Below are 16942 nucleotides of genomic sequence, written 5' to 3'. Positions count from 1 at the left end.
AGGGAAAAGTTGATGTTTCCGGGTACAGAAATTACTGTTTCTCTTGCTTCTTCTGCTGTCAGACTGACTGTTTTCTGTCTTGTTACTAGTAATTTGTCAAGGAGATGTCTGACACTTTGTTCCTTAGAGAGCTGGGTGGGCCATCTGGCTGCCACTTGTTGGAGCTGACTGCTGCACGAGGTCTCCTCTGACTTCTCCTTCGCAGAGCCATTTGCTGTTTTCAAGGGGGAAGGAAAAGCTCAGCCAGTACAAACAACCCTGGGTACCAGCTTTTTTGTTAAACCTCTGATTCTGGGCTTACCACCAGGGGAAAATTGAAGTCAGAAGGCTTTTAGCTGTTTGTTTCCCTACTTTCTTTTTCAATATTTTAGCACATTGTGGAAGGAACCAGAAAGTCAGTTGTCTTTCAGTGCAACTGGCAGGTCGGACATAAACTGTTCCCTTTCCTCATTCTGCCTTGCTGCAGATTGCTCTGCAAGGGACAGAAAATCTTCATCAGTACAAGACCAACCATGTGCTTGCCAAAGAGCCAACACCGTATTTTTAATATTTGGCTCCTTTTTAAGGGGTAGTGACTGTGGCCGAGTATATTCTACATTTCTCGAGTTAAAGCAATTGTTTTCTTCTAATTTTCTCTGTTATCTGCCAAGGCATGAAATGCTGTTTGTGTGTTATGGTTAAACTGGTTACCAAAGTCCTTAAAAATGTTTCTATATAACCAACCTTCTTTCCTGCCCTGTTCAGATTTTTTCAGTGGCTCCATTATTGGGAAATGTTGCTTCACATTATTGTGAAACTGGCAAAAAGACTTTTTTTTTTTTTCCACATTCAGTGGCTTTCAGTCACAAATGGTTTCTAACTGTGCAACCGAAGCTTTCAGATTTTTGTGTTCTCATCTTAGAAAAAGGCTCCAAGCAGGCTTGGGACAAAACCCAAGTTTATTGTGTTGACATGAAGTAGTTAAGCAAAAAATTGCGAATAATATTGGCGGACTTGCAAAATTTTCAGTTATCAGAAGCAGCAAGAATATGGTAATGAAAATAATTCTGTATGAAATAGGGAAATTGTACTATGAGGGTATAATGAACAGACTGAGAAGCGTGTGCTCGAGTGGCAGTACTGACCGTGGCTTTGTGCAGCTTTATTTTGGTTGCAGCCATTTTATGACCCTGAGCTTTCAATGAGTCTGCAGAGAAATTGGAGAAAAAGATCGTGAATCGTTATTCCACATGAGAAAATAACCCGTCATTTCTCACTCAATAAATCAACCACCGTAAAACCTACACAAACCTACACAAGAGCATTCAGTTTCCAGATGCGGCGCGGGCTTTTAAAGCTGTTGAGGCTAATTCACAGGTCAAAGGATCAAGTGGCGATTGCTTTCCTGCTGACACACACAAGCATGAAGACGCTAGATGGGCAACGACCTCTAAGCGTAGCTGTTTTCCATCCCTTCTTTGCAAAGAGGAAGAAAACTGCAAATAGTACGTATCTTTCTCAGCCACAGATGCTCTTCTCAGTCAAGGTACTCAGTCAAGGAGGAGAGGCTCCAATGTTTGCTTTCAAAAGTGGCTCTCGGGAAAGATTGTGCAGCTCCTGCTCTTAAGTGGATGCTTCTCGCTGTGTCCTGTTGGTGGAGATTCCTTCTGCAGCTCAGCTGAGATGCAGTGCTGAGTGAAACGCAGTCGAGCTGCTGGCTCGGCTCAGCGTGTTACAAACTGCACTTCATACAGCAGCAGCGTGGAAAAACGTCTTGTTTTAGCCGTGCCTTTGCGGCAAGCACACCGAGCTTCTACTGTGAAATAAAAATGGGACTCTAAAATCCATAAACAGATCCCTTTTGCAAGTGGCAGCACGTTTGCTTTGAATGCAGTGATTGACAGCATTGCACACTAGGAAATAAAAGCTGGTGCTTCAGCATGACAGCCTTCACTCCTGGGCAGAATGAAGTGCGTGTTGTAGTGTCGTCTTCATCATTCTTGGTAGCTGTGATCCTTCCCATCTCAGCAGATTCAACGTTTATTATGTGCCCTTGCTCCTATAAAATGGCAAATAACATCCTGAATCCTATAGCCTGAAATTTTTATGAAAATAGTCTCGAACTGCTACAACTCCCGGCTCTGCTATGGCGTTCTGAGTGTCTGTGTATGTCTAAGACATGTTTTCTGGAATATTTCCTACTCCCCATTAAAACGTGGTGCGTGGCTTGAGACGGTTCAGTGGGACACAGACACAAGCAAGGCAATTTGTCAGGTGCATGAAAAAAAGCAAGCATGTGTATGGAATGGTATCAGTCATGTCAGCTGTAGCATCTCATTGCCTGGTCTGACAGGGAATAGACAATCTAGGAAATAAGTAATCAAATGTCTTCTAACAGTAAAAGGGGGTCCCACTGCTTGGTTCTCACTGGGATTTATGACTCTGCGTTGAAAAATCCTTGGATGAATCCTGAACCTTGACGTTGCCGAGCTGAGCGTGTGCTAGGGATCAGCTGTCTCACAGCAGCGCCTAGCGAGATGTGCTCTTCCAGAAACAGGTCCAGGACCTCCCTGGTAGTTTAACCTTAAAGGAGAAAATGATCTGATTCTCCCATTCCTCTTGTCACAGATGTATCCTTCAGCTTCTGATCTTTATTATTGAAAGTGCTGTTTGTAGTTACGGTGTTCCGCTGTTATTACAGGTCTTGAGAGAGATCAGGCAGGCAAAACCGAGCAAGTTAAAGAGTATTTCTTCCCTGCCATGCCCTGCTAAGGGAGAGCCCCCTGTTTACGTTGTGAAAGTTGGCGATTTTGTAGTTCCCGACAATTCGTGTTGGGCAGGAGCAGCCCAGAAGTCACGGTCTGTCCTGCCGTAAATCACCGCGTCGTTTTGCACAGCATCATAACTGGATCTGCATCCGTACAGGAGCAAAATTAACTGTTTGTAAATCTGTCAGCTCACCGTTGTTCTGTACTTAATGCTGAAATGAATAGTTCTGTATCCCAAGCTCCACGCTCCCTTTAAATGAAGCCCTCCTTTATCTTTTAGGGGGAAAAGATAAGAATAAGAGAATCCTTTGCATGATCTCCGTGGCGTATCTAGCTGCTTCTGGAAGTTGCTCTGATGCATTTTGCAATAAAAAGGACTGAAGTGGTAATAAATTGGAAGGAGAGTGAGGTGCTGATGGCCAGGAGGCAGCAGCAACCGTCTGAAATAACGGAATAGTAAAAATACCGCTCTGACTTCATCTCTGATGGTCACCTAGTCCAATTTAAGCCAGGACTGTCACCAGCTGCGGTTTTATTTAGCAGCATTTTGAAAACCTTCGGAGATGAAATTCTGCAGCCCCCGGGGCAGTTTCTCTGGCAGCTGCTCTTGCTCTGCTCTGCTGAACGTTTTCCTGATATCCAACGTGAGCCACCCAAGCTGCTGTCTGTGGCTGGTGCTCCTTGTTACACCAGCTGGCTCTGCAGGGAAAGGTTTGGATCCACCAGCTTCATGGTGGTGGTCATTAGTTTCCCCTGGGTTTATCTCATCATCGAACAAGGGCAGGTCTCTCAACCTCTCTTCATAGCCCACTTGCTTCAGATTACTGGTGGTAACCTTCCAGCCATGCCTAACTGCATCTGAAGCATCATTGTGCTTCTGCACCTGGGGATCTTTGGGACTTCTCATTGGGTTTGCCCCCGAAGGCACGCTGTGTTCCTCGTGGTGGCACAGAGGACGTGCTGCCCTGCTCGCGAGAAGCTCGTGGCTGATTCCCCAGCCTCCGTTTTCCATTCATACCGAGGTCATCAGCTGAAATTTTCATCCTTCAAAGCCGATTCTTGCTGGGGGAATGGGAGGGACCCAGTTTCGGAACGAGTCTGTCTTGAGTCATATCCCGAGGAGTGCTACAGCTAGCGAACAGCTAATGGCCCGAAACTGAGCAACAGTCAGTGGTTTCATGAAGCTACTTACAATACGAGAGAAAACTACAGGCAGTTCTTAAGAAATCATGAAACTTTGTCACTAAAATTTAAAACTTAAGCAATAATTATATCCAATCTTATGCCAGACCCTTCTTCTAAGTGTGCATGACTCTTTTTAGTGGTTTTGTTTAAACTTCCTAGTTGGTTTTTCACATCAATGTAAACAAACTGTAACTTTTTTTAACGTCCTAAGCAATTTTTTTTTGAAAGCAGTAACTGCCGTCACTCTCCCATTTTCTATTTTGTTTTCTCTTTGCGTATGTAGATCTCTGACTTATTTTCAAGAAATGATGTAGGTATTTAATAGTTATTTGTACTGCTAGCACATGTACAGAGGAACATGTACACTGTACCTTAAACCAAGGTAGGTCTCAGTCTTCAGCTACCTCATTCTTGCACACACTTTCAGGTTTGTTTCTGTTTGCAGACTCCGGTCTCAACAGACAAACACAATTTTGGACTCAGGCCACAAATATCCCAATAGACGTTTTTTTTTTTTTCTGGAGACGTATGAATTCTCGGAAATGACATGAAATTCAGAACCATTTATTATATATTATTGAAGGTGACATGCATAACGTATATTTGCTTGAATGTTCTTGTATTTTTATGTATAACAAAAGAAAAAAATCTTCCTGGCTGTTACGATTTAGCAGCATAGTGTAATAGTTTTAAAATTAGGGAGTTGTAACACAAGATAGTGTGAAAACTAATTTGTTTCTCCTTTGCCATTAGTATTGTTTCAGCTGGTGCTTCAGGACAGGGCTTCTTCACATAACATCATTATCAATGACCTTTAAGTGCTTGATGCCATTTGCTCTGAATGTTTAGATTTTCTATCTGAATTATAGAAATTGTTATCTTGACAATGAAAAAACTAACAAAGGGTAGGTATACGCTGATGCTTTAAAAATTCTGAAAGTCCATAAAACTATCTTGCTCATTAAAGACCATTTAAGTAGTTATGGACAAGAGACATCCGTTGAGGCTTTTGGTGCGTAATGTAAGCGTTGTAATGCAGACGTTTGCTGGCATTCCATTCGAGTTATTTTGTTAAAATGCAAAAAAAGCTAGTAAAACTTCAGGTTATAGCTTCATCTTTAACTTTTGTTGCATGCAAGTTGAAAGTATTTCTGACTCTATTTTAAACAAATTTATTTTCTAGAAAAGAAGGATGTCACGCAGAGCTTGGAAAGCTACACAGCAAAGTGCCCTGGCACAATGGAATTCATCACTCTGCCAGATGGTTTGAAGTTACCTCCTGTTCCGTTCACCAAATTGCCTATTGTGAGGTAAGACTCCAAAATGCAATCTTTAACTTTTCCACAGGACCTGTCAGATTTTAAAGGATACTGGAAGGATGTAGTCTTCTCAGTTTGCGTAAGCTGTTCACAATAACATGAAAAAATGTCAAAATGTCAAATTGTTTTGAGAAGTTCTTAAGCAAAAATAGAGCCTTTGAGTAGAAAATACTTTCTGTGGTCTTTAGTTTCAGAAGGAGAGAGATTTTTTTTTAAACTGTCATTCAAGAGTTTCTGACACAGTCTAAGAAAAAATATTGTATAATTGCAGCTGAGATTTAAGTTAGATACCCGACCACACTGAAAGTCCACTAGTTGGTTGCTGTCTCCATCCACGGAGCTTGGAATTTGGCTGGGACCGATGCCTTTTGTAGCTGTTCCTTTCCAGATGCATTTTAAGGCTGGGCCCTTCAGTGGCCTGTTCTAAATCCACATTGCATTTTGTGCCCGTGTTCCAAAGCCCATCACGCAGTCATTCCAGTGAATAACACCTGGTTTAGACTAAAGCCTGGTGTTCGAGAGAGACACAGAGAGGGAAGAAACAGCCATCTGGCATCACTAATAACAGAAAATCTTTGTCAAGAAGTGCCTTTTGGAAGGAAAGGTAATTGCTATTCAGAAAAAGTATGGGGGAAGTTCCTGAAAAGAGTTCTCGGAGAGATTTGAGTTCTCTGTGGGAAGTCATCAGTGTGTCACGAAGCAATGTTCTGGTATCACAAAAAGATAATAAAGTGTATAACCAAAAGCGTGAAAAGTATATTTATTTGCAGATTACATTCAGTAAATGTCTCTAAAATGAAATCAAGGTTTTACACCAAGACTGGTTTTCGTGCTGTAGCTAGTTTTACCAAATCCTCTCTAACTTCTTTACTGAAGAAAAACGTGCTAACTGTTTGCAGTTCATTTACGGTGATGTGTCTGCTCACACGAGCAATTTGCTGTGTGGGAGTTGCTCTCTGACAGCACAAATTTAACCCGAGCACGTACCTGAGGTTGGATGCACATGGGCAAAGCACCAGCGGTGTTCTTAAAAGTGCTTTGTCCCCTGCTGGGACCAAGTACAAAGCTGCGCATCGGTTTGCCACCTGGGCCATCCCACATTTCATGTCTGCTCCTGGGGGAAAAACGCAGCTTCTCCAAGGTCTTCCGGCTTTGTCCTCTCAGTGCCCGGGCAGGATTTGGTTGGCAGTGACCAGGTATCTGGGATGGCTTTGCAGGTAGCTGTGTGCTCAGTGGCACAGCACACGCTTCGGAGAGGCAGCTGGTACCAGCTTCTTTGCCACATAACACGCAGTGTGGACTTAGAATCCTAAACCTGTAACTGGCAGAACCACAGTTACACGTGAGAGTTGGGAAGTTGTACGATTAATTTATTTTCAGCTGACCTTGGGGTGGATTTAATTTCCCTGTAAATCTGTGGATAGTTCTAAACTAGTCATCCTGCATACTTGCAGTCATGAGGAAGGTGAGCACAGTTAGGTTTTTCTGCTCAAATTTAAATTCCTGCTTTAGGATGAGCTGAATTACTGAATCCCATTGCCTGTATTATTGGCTGGTTTTCCATTGACATTACAGATGTTTGATGGCAAGTTCAGGTACCTGTCTCTGTTAGACGATTTCCCTGTATACATTCTGAAAATATAAAATATATCCCTAAATACATCCTGAAGGAGAGTTTCTGAAGGCCAGTCAAAACTTTTGCCAACAGATTAACAATACTTCAGCGGGGAAAGACTCTGCCTTTCTCCCTTAAAGTGTTTTCTGCTCTGAGAGAAGCACATTTTCTATTTCGAGAACCACGTTACATTTCCTTGCTATTCCGATGCCTTGCATTAAGAAATTGCTCACCACCCAGGTACGGCGTTTAGTGTGAGCTTTTGCTGACCTGGCTGCAGTTGGAGTGCTGCTGCAAATAGTTCCTGCGGTTCTGCCACCGGGTGTGACACAGGCTGGGCTGAGGAGACAGACAGCAGGACTGCTTAACAGGGAATTGCTGATCGTTCTCCTCTTCCCCTGCCCCTTCTTCTTGTCTTCTGGAAGTCCTATAAAAGCCATAGTGATAAAAATCCGTTAGCTGACAAACTATTAAGTTGTATTTAAATATAAAGCCTCCAGTTACATCTACACAGCAGGGCTAACGTATTTTACAGCTGTCCAGCTTGTTGGAAAACAGCTCACTGCAGGACTGCAGCGCTCTTTGAGTTCAATCCTGCTAATTTTTGAGACACAAATGATAAATGTGTGGAAATGGGGTTTTGGCCATGGTTGAATAACCCAAGCTTATGATTCAATCTATGCTAGAGCCCTCTAGAAACAAACTTCTACTGATGCCGAGTTCTATTTACTGTTGGCATTTTGTAGTCTGTTAGTTTTTTATCCATTTATTGTGTGGTGCTTATTTTGGATGCAGATTTCTTGATCAAAATACTGTCAAGCATTGAAATGCCTTGGACAAGTCAGAACACAGTAGCACCGTTACCCTTTTCTCCCCCATACCTATAAAGCAATTGAAGAGATTTGGCTTGGAAAAGTCTTCATAGCTCATTATTCATGTTAGTTAGTATTTAAAGCCTAGAGCTGTCCTTTATTTAAGTATTTACTCCTGATATTCCATACAGTCAGATTCATTTCTATTTTTTCTGCCATGTCTTTTAACTGGAAACTTGGTGTATTATTGACAGACTTTAAATATGATAATATTTTTATATATTGTCTTGTAACCTTTGAACTTTTTTTTTTTTTTTTAACATTTCAAATGTTGTAGTGCAATATAGAAAGCTTTTTTTTTTGCATTTTTAATTGTTTTGATGAAGCTCCAGAAATTAAGAGCACACAGGATGGGAAAGTGTTCCATCGTAGCATACTATGAAATTATCACCTAGGATTTTTTCAAATACAAAATAGGAAAATTTAATGTTTTTCTATCGTAATAGATGCACTGTTTGCTTAGGTAGTGTGTTTTTAAAAGTATTTTCATTTCCCCTCTGAGCAAGTTTGTTTTCAATGAATACAGCTTTTTTCCAAATACAAGATTTTGTTCTTCTGGGTAGGTGTTGCAATTGTTTTGTAATTCCTAATTGTCACCCATCTGAATTCAGTAGGGCTGGGCCCAAGGCTAGAAAATGTACTTTATTCAAGCTTTTCACCCAAAGGAATTAAAAAAGTTGCTGTATTCTGTGTGTGACCTATGGGTTCTCCAACAGGTGGCTGAAGGACATTCCTTCCCCTGCTCTGCAGTAAGATAAAAAAAGCTTACCCAACGGTTTTTATGTAATAATGGTGGCTGAGACAAAGCATTTCTATATGGAAGATAAAATTTCTTTTTTAGCACTTTGTCAAATATAATGTTCATTTCCTCAACTAAGTATCATTCACATGTTTTGCTTTAAATTGCATTCTAATTTGAATTAAAATGCAATCCAAGAGGTATTGTGCTTGCTTCGAGGTGTGAAGTACTCAGCAATCTGTGATAGTTTCTCTTTATTCCCAAAGTCTGTTGTCTCTTATTTTGCATTTGACTGTGATGCTGACCCTAAGTGTTCCCAGCTGATAACGTGTATTACATTTCTTGTTCCAAAATACTTTTGCTGTTCTCCGGTAACTTCTTATCAGGCGTTCCGTATCACAGAGATAACCTGTCTTTGTAATATTCCTCTTAGAGCTTCGTCAGTTTTAGCAGTAGCACATCATCTAGGATGATTTGGGTTATTTTTAAAACAAATTGCTTTCTTGTATGTATGCACTTTTTTTTAGTGGGGATGTTGATTTGGTTGGTTGACGGAACCGTCCTTTGTTGTGCTGAGCTCCCAAACGTGCTGAGGACTTGAAGTAGTTTCGTGTTCTCAGTGGTAGATTATTGTTCTGAAATTCAGTGTAATTCTGTGACTGTGGTGGGTGACTTCAATTATCTTGTGTAAACGTTGCAAAATTGTTTTACATGTAAAAGAATGTGCTTTTCAAAATAAAGATGTTTGATTTTGTTTCTGTGACCTTTACAGCTGAGGATGGCAGATTTCTTTCGTAGTCCTCCAGTGCTAGTCGTTGTATTTGAAGAACTTTATAAAACACGAGAATGTAATCACATACAGCAACATTCATAACCTCTTGGGTTTATTATAGCATTATCAAAGACGTCCAGTGAGATAAATTTTACTGTGGCAGGTGAATGGGGGAAAGGAGGGAAGAGGGGAGCTCGTCTTTGAACAGGTTGGGGTTTTCTGGGATTCCTGTGCTTGGCTCCTCAACTGATTTCTGAAGTCTCCTAGGGTTTTGGCTGGGCTTTCTTCCTAGTCATGCCTTGGTACAAGCATACGATATCTTTAAGTACAGAATTGTACTTTAAAAGTTTACTGCTGGAAGGGTTTTTGAGGTTTTCACTTAATTCTTGGTTGTCTGCCTCACTGTGTTGGGATGCCTCTAGTAGTTAGCAAAAAAAATCAGTTTTATTTTATAGATTTTATTTAATTGGAAAACCAATTTTTTAGAAGTTGGAGATTAAATCCATGCATGATTATAAAGGGAGTATTATTGTCTCCTGTTGACTTTTTTTTTTTAAATTAAAAACACAAATACTTAAATTTTAACAGACTGTAGCAAAATAGCTGTTACAGTGAATGTTGTCTTTCTTCACCTTTTGTTTTTCCTTTCCTTGCTCCTTCCAGGCTCTAAGTAACAAGGAGTCGTATGGGCTCTTACGATGCTGCTACTTTTACTGAATATCCACTAACGTATTGCTTGTTCATATTTCTAATATTTAGTCTGTAATTTCCCATCAGCAGTGGAGGAGCAGTGGTTTCCTTGCTTAGTATCACAGGGATTTTGGTCTAGCAAAGAGATGGTCTAATAAATCACCCTCTTCCTGTCTATTTGTGATTGCTTTATGGGCCTTCAAGACCACTCCAATTCCTGTCAAATTTCCTTCCTTCCAGATGCGACTTGCACTTCGACTGTTTGAAAACCTGTTTTATTCACCTTGAGAAGTTCTTTACTTGTATTACATTGTCCACTGAAATTTTGTTTGGCTTCTGGCTCGGGTTTAAGTTAAATATTTGATTACTTTCTGCACTGGAGTTGTGGTGTATCTACCGCCATCAAGATGGTTTTCCTTTGGTATTGGTTTTCTGATACCTTTCTGAAGCCTTCCCTTTAGTTTTCTGGGATTGATGTTATTTTCCTTTTGTATTGTAGCTGTTTACTTCATGTTTTCCATTTTAGGTACTTTAATCACTATTTACTTAGTATGTCAAGGAATATTTATCAGCTCACTTTTAATACAACCTCCTATAAAATTATTTCTACTCAACAGATCTGTGAAGCTCTTGAACCTCCCCACCAGTCTCCGACCTCACAAAATGAAAAGTCTGCTGGGTCAGAATGTGTCAACCAAAAGCCCCTTCATATATTCTCCAATTATTGCTCACAATCGCGGGGAAGAACGAACTAAGAAAATAGGTAAGAGTAAGAATATTTTCCAGTATTTCTTATTGTTTTGGTAAATTGGAAATTCTTTCTTGGTCAGGGAAAGCAAACCTGAATTTTTATTTGATTTAATCAGCTTTTTTAGCCTGATGGGCTAAAGGAGCGAAGCTTTGTTCTCCCCAGTGATTTTGAGACTGTGGGACAGTTCAACCTAATTCAAAGTGGGGATCAAGTCACGTAGGTGACCAAATTCATTTTCAGAGGAGATAACTAGTTGTTTCCTTCTCAAATAAAAAAGAATTCAGACAAAGCTTAGTTCTGACAACGTTTTGTTTGGCAGTAGCCAGCTTGGCCAGTTATGTGTGTTGCCATGAACTAGCTGCAGAGTTGGGTTTTTCTCTTTTCTGATAAGGGCATCGAACACAATGACATTCAGATGAATAAGCTGCAGTTCTGGGGACAAAAAATGCAAATCAGCTGGACAGTGGTAGTTCATCACTCATATAATTTTTATTTTTGGTTAATAAATTGTTACTTTAATAAATAATTGATAATTGGGATTTTAAAATTGATTTTCAGCTTTTTTCTTTCAGGAGGAAAAGAGAGCATCCAGCTAATATCCTATTTTGATTTAACTTAAACACAGGACGCTTAACTGATTAGTCATTTTCTGCCAGAGGATTATTTAATTTATTATAAACAAACCCTTCAGTGCAGTAATTGTGTCACTGGAAGTAGATTAAACGGCTTGTTTCAAATCCTGGATTAAGTTACAAATATTGGTCGTCCTTTTTGTTGCTTTTGTGCATATCACAAATGCATGATAATTTTTAACACAGGCATTAGTGTCAGCAGAGGAGAGACTCGTGTGACTTTGGAATAGAACTGATTGTGAAAACCGGAATACAGAAATGTGCAGATGGGTGTTTATCTTAATTTTGGCTCATTATGATACTCTTTTCAGGACTGCGCAATCACAGTACTACTTTGATTTCAAAAAATTGCTAATAAAGGATAAGAAATTTTAAAAATGTCAATCAGAAGGTGCGTCTTATGTTATTTCTTTGGAAAACAGTTCGTATGATTTCTCTTAATTTGATTAAAAAATAGATTCAGATTTATATTTTCAACATTCAGTCTCATAAATATACCACTTTTTTTTTTCCATTCCTTTTATATAACATTTTATTGCTAATCCTGTCAAACAGGTGTTTTATGCAGTAGTCTTGTTCCTTGATGGATACAAAACAGAGCCTCCAGTTTTTGGTAGCAGTGCAGGTTGCTTTGTTCATGTGCTGTGGGTACCATAGGAGTGTTACATTATACAAAGTAGTTTCTCCTTTTAGTTTTTTATTTAGCGTAAGGAGATGTCTGAACTGCTCGTGATCCTGCAGAGCTTTTGTCTTTTGAAGTACATATGCAGTGCATTCACTTGTAAAAGCCTCTAACGTTTGGTTCTACAAACAAAAGAATACACAGAACAAAACCAGATACTTCTTCGTAAGAAGCAGAGGAATTTAATAAACTTTGAAAATAATTAAAATATTTTAAAGACATGTCTTTAATCTACTTGAATTACAAACAATGACAATAGCAAATGAACTGTTTTCTGTTACGGAAATAGGTAAGCCATATTTTGGATAAATCATTGTTACAGCAAAGGAAATCAAGTGGTGCTGACAAACCAAAGGGAAACAAAGCCCTTTTGAAAAGTCTTAAGGAAATGTGTTCAGCTTTTGAGCTTTCAGCCTGATAAGCTTTTCTGATTGGAAACAAGAAATTGGATTATTACATTCTGGTTAAATTGCTTTGATACTACACTAGTAATGAGAAATAAACCTCAAGATTTATGACATAAAGTATTTTTGTTGTGAAGTGCTGATAGTGTAAACAGTACTGCTTGTAGTATAACACAGTTCCAGTAGTAAATCTTGCAAGCAACCTGTCATACCTACATGAAGGTGGTTGAAATGCCGCTCTGAACCTAGGGCCATCTGCTGGGTTTTACCTGTCCTTTCAACAGCTTTTCCCCTAGGGAAGCAATTCTGTAGTGTTGTCCTGGTGTCTTTTAGGAAGATCTTCTGGAAAGCAAACCTGAGGTCGCTGGTGGGAGCCCTTGAAGTGGGGGCACCTTTTTGGTGCTGGTGGTGACCAGCGGGGTTTTTCTGCAGGAACAAGATCTCACAATGTGTCCTATTTGTTTGCCTGAAAATAATCAACAGTTTTGTAGGGAGGTAGCTCAGGGAGTATTTGAGGGGACAGATCTGCAAAAACAAAGAAACAAGCCTAGAATCCTTTCTCTTCTTTCTGGAGCGTGTCCAGAGAAGGGTGAAGGGCCTGGAGCACAAGTCCTGTGAGGAGCGGCTGAGGGAACTGGGGGTGTTTGGTCTGGGGAAGAGGAGGCTCAGGGGAGACCTCATTCTCTCTGCAACTGCCTGAAAGGAAGGTGTGGGGAGCTGGGGGTCGGCCTCTTCTCACAGGTAACCAGTGGTAGGACCAGAGGGAATGGCCTCAAGTTGTGCCAGGGGAGGTTCAGGTTGGAAATGAGGAGCCATTTCTTCTCAGAAAGAGCAGTCAGGCATTGGGACGGGTTCCCCAGGGAAGTGGTGGAGTCACCGTCCCTGGGGGTGTTCAAGGAAAGGTTGGATGTGGTGCGTGGGGACATGGTTCAGTGGGTGACATTGGTGGTAGGGTGATGGTTGGACCAGATCATCTTGAAGGTCTCTTCCAACCTTAATGATTATGTTATTCTATGATTCTCTTTGGAAGAAGGGAGAGATTAAAACATCAGACAAATTAATGGGTTTGTTAGTTTTGGGTACAACTTAGAAAGGTGAAATAATGAGTTTCCAACATATATACATTATATATATATATATATATATATAAAATTTATATATATGTATTTTTTTTGGTAACTGACCTTTTCAGAATCACTTTTTTAATGTGTTTGCATTGAATACATTTTCAAAAAAGGCATTCTGATTCTGTGGTAGCTCTAATTCAAAAATGACTGCAACTTCGAGGACCAAAGTGCCTCCTTCTGGTGATTGTAAACTGTAACGGGGGGTCAGTGCTCAAACATCTTTGCTGCTCTGTGCTCTTTGGGAGATTTCCTTTGGGGACTGCAAAATGCATAAGATTTTGGACACTCATAAGGAAGTTGATTAAAAAAAAATGTACAAAACATTCCATACAATTGTGCTTTTGAACATTTTGTTTTAATCGACTGTTTTACTTTGCAGGTTTCATAGTAATATAACCTGTTAATATCTCAGGATGTATGTTTTTAATTTCCCGTAGCATTAATTGGAGTTAGACATTTGCATTAAGTATGTGTCCCTCGAGCTATCTAATACTGCTTGCAAAATGTAATCAGATAGTGATTGTGAATGTGCAATTAGAGTACAGATGGTTTTAATTGTGAATTACAGTCTTAATAATCCTGTCTTTTTACAGGACTTTTTCTAATACCCTAGTAAAAAAGTGTTGAGATTGTGTTAAAATCACTGAGTAGACTAGTTAAAAGTTAATCAGTGTGTGTTATGGATTAGATTATGGTCATGATTTATTTAATCTGTGCAATGAATATTTGTTTGTGAGGACTGCAGGTCCTTGTATAGCAAATGTTGTCACATTCAGTGTAAGGTCTGAAGTGCATGTGGTTACTGCAAGAAATTTGGAAGGCAGACATGAGCACGTGGGCTGAAAAAAGTACAAAATGGTGGTGTAAAATAATCTTTCTTCATTGAGAAGCTCCTCAGAAATTGTATCTGTGCTGCTGACCTCACTTTGTTAAATTTCTCACCTCCTTAAACAGAATAAAACTCCCCAAAATTTCACACTTGGCAGGGTGAGATGTCTTTAAAGCCGAACCTCTGTTATCTGTAGTGCGATATAAACTGAAAGTGCAGCTTATTTCTTGGCCTGTTTACTGGTCATGTCTTTCCTAGGTATTTCCAGAGGTAGCTTAATAATTGGTGTTACTGCTTAAGAGTCTCCCTTTTGTGAACCTCAAAAAATAAATGAATAAAAATTGGTATCAAAGGATCCTCACGGTATCTTCCCCTCCTACAGCATTTCCCAAACTTCCATAGAAAATTAGGAGGAGGAAATGGAGGTGGCATCTTAGAATCCTAGAATCATTAGGGTTGGAAAAGACCTCCAAGATCATCTGGTCCAACCATCCCCCCTACCACCAACATCATCACTAAACCATGCCCCTAAGCACCACGTCCAACCTGTCCTTAAAGGAAATCATCTTGCTGGTGAGCAGATGCTTTCCCCATCCCTGGAGGTGCTCAAGGCCAGGCTGGATGGGGCTTTGGGCAACCTGGGCTGGTGGGAGGTGTCCCTGCCCATGGCAGGGGGCTGGGACTGGATGGGCTTTAAGGTCCCTTCCAACCCAACCCATTCTGTGATTCTATGATTCTCTGATTTCTTCTTAACGATCTTTTATTTATTCTTATTTATTTATTATATATCATCAGCTGTATGTAGATGAAGATTTGTTCCCGTTATTGTTAATATCTTTTTTCCCGTGGTGTTTATTTCTAATTTGGTTGCTTTTTAACCAAGTCTTGATGATGCACGGTGCTGCGTACCTTGTACCTGCCTCCAAGCATGGGAGCCTTTAAGCTTTCAAGTGGCTACCGTTAGGGATATGTTTAAGTACTGTTTTGAACTGATGCCTGAGTTAATTTTGTCGATGTAATGTTGGCATGCAGGGGCTCTGGAGCACTACTATTATTAATGCAATGAGTGTATTAACGAACACTTCCGGTCCTTTAACCCGTTGCTTTGCCTCTGATTTATGGCTTGTGTCCCTCGGTGCACTTGAACGGGACTTGGGCTGTGCAGATTATAGAGAGATGTTAATTTAGAACATAAAGCCAATATAACAACCTGACAGCTCAGCTGATGCTAATTTTTGTACCACTATGATTAGGCAATTCCTGCATTAATTTTGTAATCCTTTCTCATAGACTTCCAGTGGGTCCAGGGAGATGTATGTGAAGTTCAGTTGATGGTGTACAACCCTATGCCTTTTGAGCTCCGAGTAGAAAACATGGTATGTATCCTTCTGCTTATTTTTTCTCAGCTCTTTCCAAAGTCAGAGTTTCAAATATGGTTTTCTATAAGTCAAGTAGTTTAAAAACTGTTTAAGTCAATCCAACCTCAGTTTAACGGTGCGGTAGTGTCAGTTTTCTCATGTTTTGCAGTGATGATGAGGTATTGAAATGAAAATCTCTGCCACTTGAAGTGTTTAAATGCTTTACTGTTACTGATCTGTAAATTAATTCTGTATTTCTCTGCATTGACTAGAACCCATGCTAAAGACTTTACTGCTTTTCAAGTAATAATCATATCCTGAAACCTAATAATCAGTGTATTCTTCCTCCTGTTATTTAAAAAAAAAATGTATTTATCCTAGCTTTTTAAATTCCCACATTGATCACATCTTTTAAAAAATGAGGAATTAAAATAACTAGTTCCGGGAAGCTTTGATTTGTTAATAGAAGCTTCGGCTTATGGATCTGCTGTTCCCAGAGATGGATGTTATTTGAAAGCACCGGAAGCTAAAGCAATCAGAAGGGAGGACAAAAAAAAAAAAAGGCAAGAATACCAGAGAAGCATTTAAGGTTGGAAGGTTCAAGCCCAAGCTCTCTGCTATGTGATGCAACTGTATGATATTGTTTTTGTGGACTGCTTGCAGTGTGTACGAAACCAAGTGGATTGTTTTTTAGCCCCTTTATGCCAATTAACAGGAGTTTTTTCATTGTTATCCATTTAAAGGTTAAAACTCCTTTAACTGCTAAACCAGATTAATCTCCAGTCAGTCCTAATGCAGTGTTAGCCATTATGTTAAATATTTTCACCTTTTCTCCAGTCTTTAATATTGCATTAGGAAAGAAATCCTGTCTCACAGAGCCCACTGTTCTGTTGGGCTAAGTGAGTTAGGGTATATTTATTTGTTCTTTTTTAAATTATTATTATTATTATTATTATTAACAGGTCTCCTGCAGTGGCTAGTCAAACAATTTGACCTAAATTACTGGTAATATGCCATACATAAGATATTTTTTTCCACAGGAAACAAACACACCCAAAGGTTGTAGTTACAGTATAATAAAATTAATTCCTGGACACTAACACGCTTGGTTCCATCAGCAGCATTTTATCTAACACAGAAGTATTCCAGATTGTTAGGAATGAAAAAATAACTGTAAAGCTGTGCATCACAAAGGACTCTGTGTGGAAACCAATTTAAGA

At 39.7% G+C, this 16942-nt stretch overlaps 1 protein-coding gene across 8 annotated transcripts in view; it reads left to right on the top strand.

Moving 5' to 3' along the window:
* The window catches only part of TRAPPC9 (trafficking protein particle complex subunit 9), a 465357-nt gene that overhangs the window by 39556 nt on the left and 408859 nt on the right, over positions 1–16942 (top strand). For all 8 annotated transcript variants that reach the window (XM_040547346.1, XM_040547344.1, XM_040547347.1 and 5 more), the window contains 3 exons: positions 5116–5242; positions 10557–10702; positions 15655–15740. In XM_040547346.1, the coding sequence (XP_040403280.1) occupies positions 5116–5242; positions 10557–10702; positions 15655–15740 (359 nt within the window). The remainder of the gene's footprint in view (positions 1–5115; positions 5243–10556; positions 10703–15654; positions 15741–16942) is intronic.

The sequence above is a fragment of the Cygnus olor genome, chromosome 2 (genome assembly GCF_009769625.2).
Source record: "Cygnus olor isolate bCygOlo1 chromosome 2, bCygOlo1.pri.v2, whole genome shotgun sequence".
Taxonomy (NCBI): domain Eukaryota; kingdom Metazoa; phylum Chordata; class Aves; order Anseriformes; family Anatidae; genus Cygnus; species Cygnus olor.
This window is presented reverse-complemented; position numbering and strand designations above follow the sequence as displayed.